General features: G+C 36.8%; 1 protein-coding gene across 1 annotated transcript; it reads left to right on the forward strand.

Annotated features, from left to right (window-relative positions):
* The first annotated feature begins 502 nt into the window (after window positions 1–502).
* Window positions 503–1,380, forward strand: LOC145040704 (uncharacterized). Its single transcript, XM_078988612.1, has 3 exons — window positions 503–511; window positions 663–1,132; window positions 1,209–1,380. The coding sequence occupies exons 1-3, from the start codon at window positions 503–505 to the stop codon at window positions 1,378–1,380; spliced, it is 651 nt and encodes a 216-aa protein (XP_078844738.1).
* Window positions 1,381–2,494: the final 1,114 nt, after the last annotated feature.

Below are 2,494 nucleotides of genomic sequence, written 5' to 3' on the forward strand. Positions count from 1 at the left end.
TGTTATGTATGCTTTATATTTTTTGGACCGGAAGGTCGCAGCCTGGAAGGGCGTATTCATGGTTGGTATTTTGGGGGTATCTCACTAAGCTTTCGGGCTTACAGTTGTGGTTTAATGTTTTCAGGTTCTTCAGGAGACTGTGGCAAGGCGAAGGCGTGACCGTACCGCTCCTCATGATTTTGTAGTAACGTGATCCTGGAAACACTCTAAATGAATTGTATTGAAAACCTTTTGTAAATATTTTAATGAAAATCGGGTGGTTTTGAAAAATTTAAATTGGTTGTATTTTTCGGATGTTACACACTTACTTCTCAAAGTTCTATGTATGTTTAAAGGGTGTGAAGGATGGATGGATTAAAGGTTGTAGATTGGTAATTGGACTAGATGGTTGCTTCTTAAAAGGTGTTTGCAGAGGTCAGTTGCTTTCTGTTGTAGGTAGGGATGAAAACAACCATATCTACCCTCTTGCTTGGGCTGTGGTTGCAGTGGAGAGTAAGGAAACATGGAAGTGGTTTGTTTAACTTCTCCTTGATGACATTGGAATGGGAAATGGACATGGGTTGACATTAATATCAGACCAACACAAATTAATGATTTTATATGCTCTCTTTATTTAATACTTAATTTATTTGAAATTTATGTTTTGTTTGTAATGCTAACAGGGATTACTTGAGGATGCCAAGGAAAGGGTGCCTGCAGCAGAGCATAGACAATGTGCCAGACACATATGTGCTAACTTCTTGAAAAAATTCAAGGGTCAACAGTTCAGTAAACTTTTTTGGTATGTTGCTGCTTCTACTACCCAGGCTAAATTTGAGCAACATATGAATAAACTCAAGAAGATAGAACCACTTGCCTATGATCATCTAATGGAGAGGGATCCTAAAACTTGGAGTAAAGCATTCTTTCAGACTGATAGGGCATGTGATGCATATGAAAATGGTGTATCTGAGAGTTTTAACTTAATCATTGGAGCTACCAAGAAGAGACCTCTAATCACTATGTTAGAGGAAATTAGAATTTATGTGATGGAGAGGCTTTGTAGACAAAAAAGTAAGGGAAGTTCTTGGGGAGACTTAAGCATATGTCCTACCATTAGACTGAAATTATCCAAGATTAAGCAACTTCAAAGGTTAGTGCTTGAATACCTTTTATATATATGTGTGACATTCAATTGTGTATACTTACATTTAAGTGTGTATGGATAGATTTTGGAGAGTTGTACCATCTGGTTATCAACAATTTGAAGTGAGACTTTTATATGATGCATATGTTGTAGACCTTGGTAAGAAGACATATGGATGTAAAGGTTGGCAATTAACTGGTTACCCTTGTGTGCATGCATATGCTGCCATTTCAAACCTCAATAGGGATCCATAGGACTATGTATCACCATGGTTGACCACAACAATGTTTTGTAATGCCTACATGTACACCATTAAGCCACTAAATGGTAGTGATATGTGGCCTGATGTGGATTACATCAAGTCACTGCCTCCCAAAAAGAGAAGGATTCCAGGAAGACCATCAACAAAAAGGAAAAGGGATCAGATTGAGAATGAACTAAAGGGCAATAAGCATACAGTCTCAAAAAGGTCCTCAAAAACCAATTGGGGAATCATCTAATCCAAAGCCAAAGCCAAAGTCAAAAATTAAAAAAGTCAAAAAAATAAAAAAAGTCAAAAAAGAAAGTATTTCTCTTCCTTTACCTTTTGATTACAATATAACAACTTCTAATGCTAACATTTGATTTATTTCATAACAGGTAAAGTGAAGGTTAAATTGGTTCAAGAACTTAATGTGGAAAGTGATAGTGACAGTGAAGTTCAAAGGGAGCCTGATAGTGAGGTGGAGTGTGATAACCCGAAATTTCTATTATGTACAACATTTCAACTCAATAGAAGTCAGAACACTTTCTGCTAACTTTCAAGCTTTTTGGAATAAGTTTGAGTCATTTTAAGTTAGTAATTCGGGAGATACTAGGAGAGAGGATGCCCTAGGGTTTATTATGCAACAATAGAGTTCTAAAAACTTGAAGAGTTTGGAGTTTACGGCCCAAATGGTATTTGGACCGTAAACCCTAGTGACTATATATATGGCACTTAGCCATTTTTCACACTTTTTCACCATTTCGAAGCTAGAACTCAAATCCTCTCAAGTAGCATCTGACTTTTCCTCCTTGATCTTCAACTTGTAAGTGTTTCTAGCCTTATTAAGTTGATATATTACTTAATCTAGTGATCTAACACACTTCCATCCGTAATCATTCCAAAAGGTTAGATCTTCAAGTTTCACCCAGAACACACACTAGTGTTCTTGGACTTTTAGAACCTTTTCAAGCCTCTATCATGTAAGTACTTCTATCCTAGAGTGTCTTAAGACTTGTTACACTTCCATATATCAAGAAATCACCCAAGAATCACCAAGAACAAGGTGTTTACGGTCCAAGATGTTCTTGAACCGTAAACCCTAAAAAGGGTGCCAAAGTGTGCCC

Source organism: Lactuca saligna, chromosome 4, assembly GCF_052625555.1.
Source record: "Lactuca saligna cultivar CGN05327 chromosome 4, ASM5262555v1, whole genome shotgun sequence".
Taxonomy (NCBI): domain Eukaryota; kingdom Viridiplantae; phylum Streptophyta; class Magnoliopsida; order Asterales; family Asteraceae; genus Lactuca; species Lactuca saligna.

Coding starts and splice junctions, on each gene's coding strand:
- LOC145040704 (XM_078988612.1), top strand. Junction 1,133..1,208: donor AAGATTAAGCAACTTCAAAG/GTTAGTGCTTGA, acceptor GTGTATGGATAG/ATTTTGGAGAGTTGTACCAT.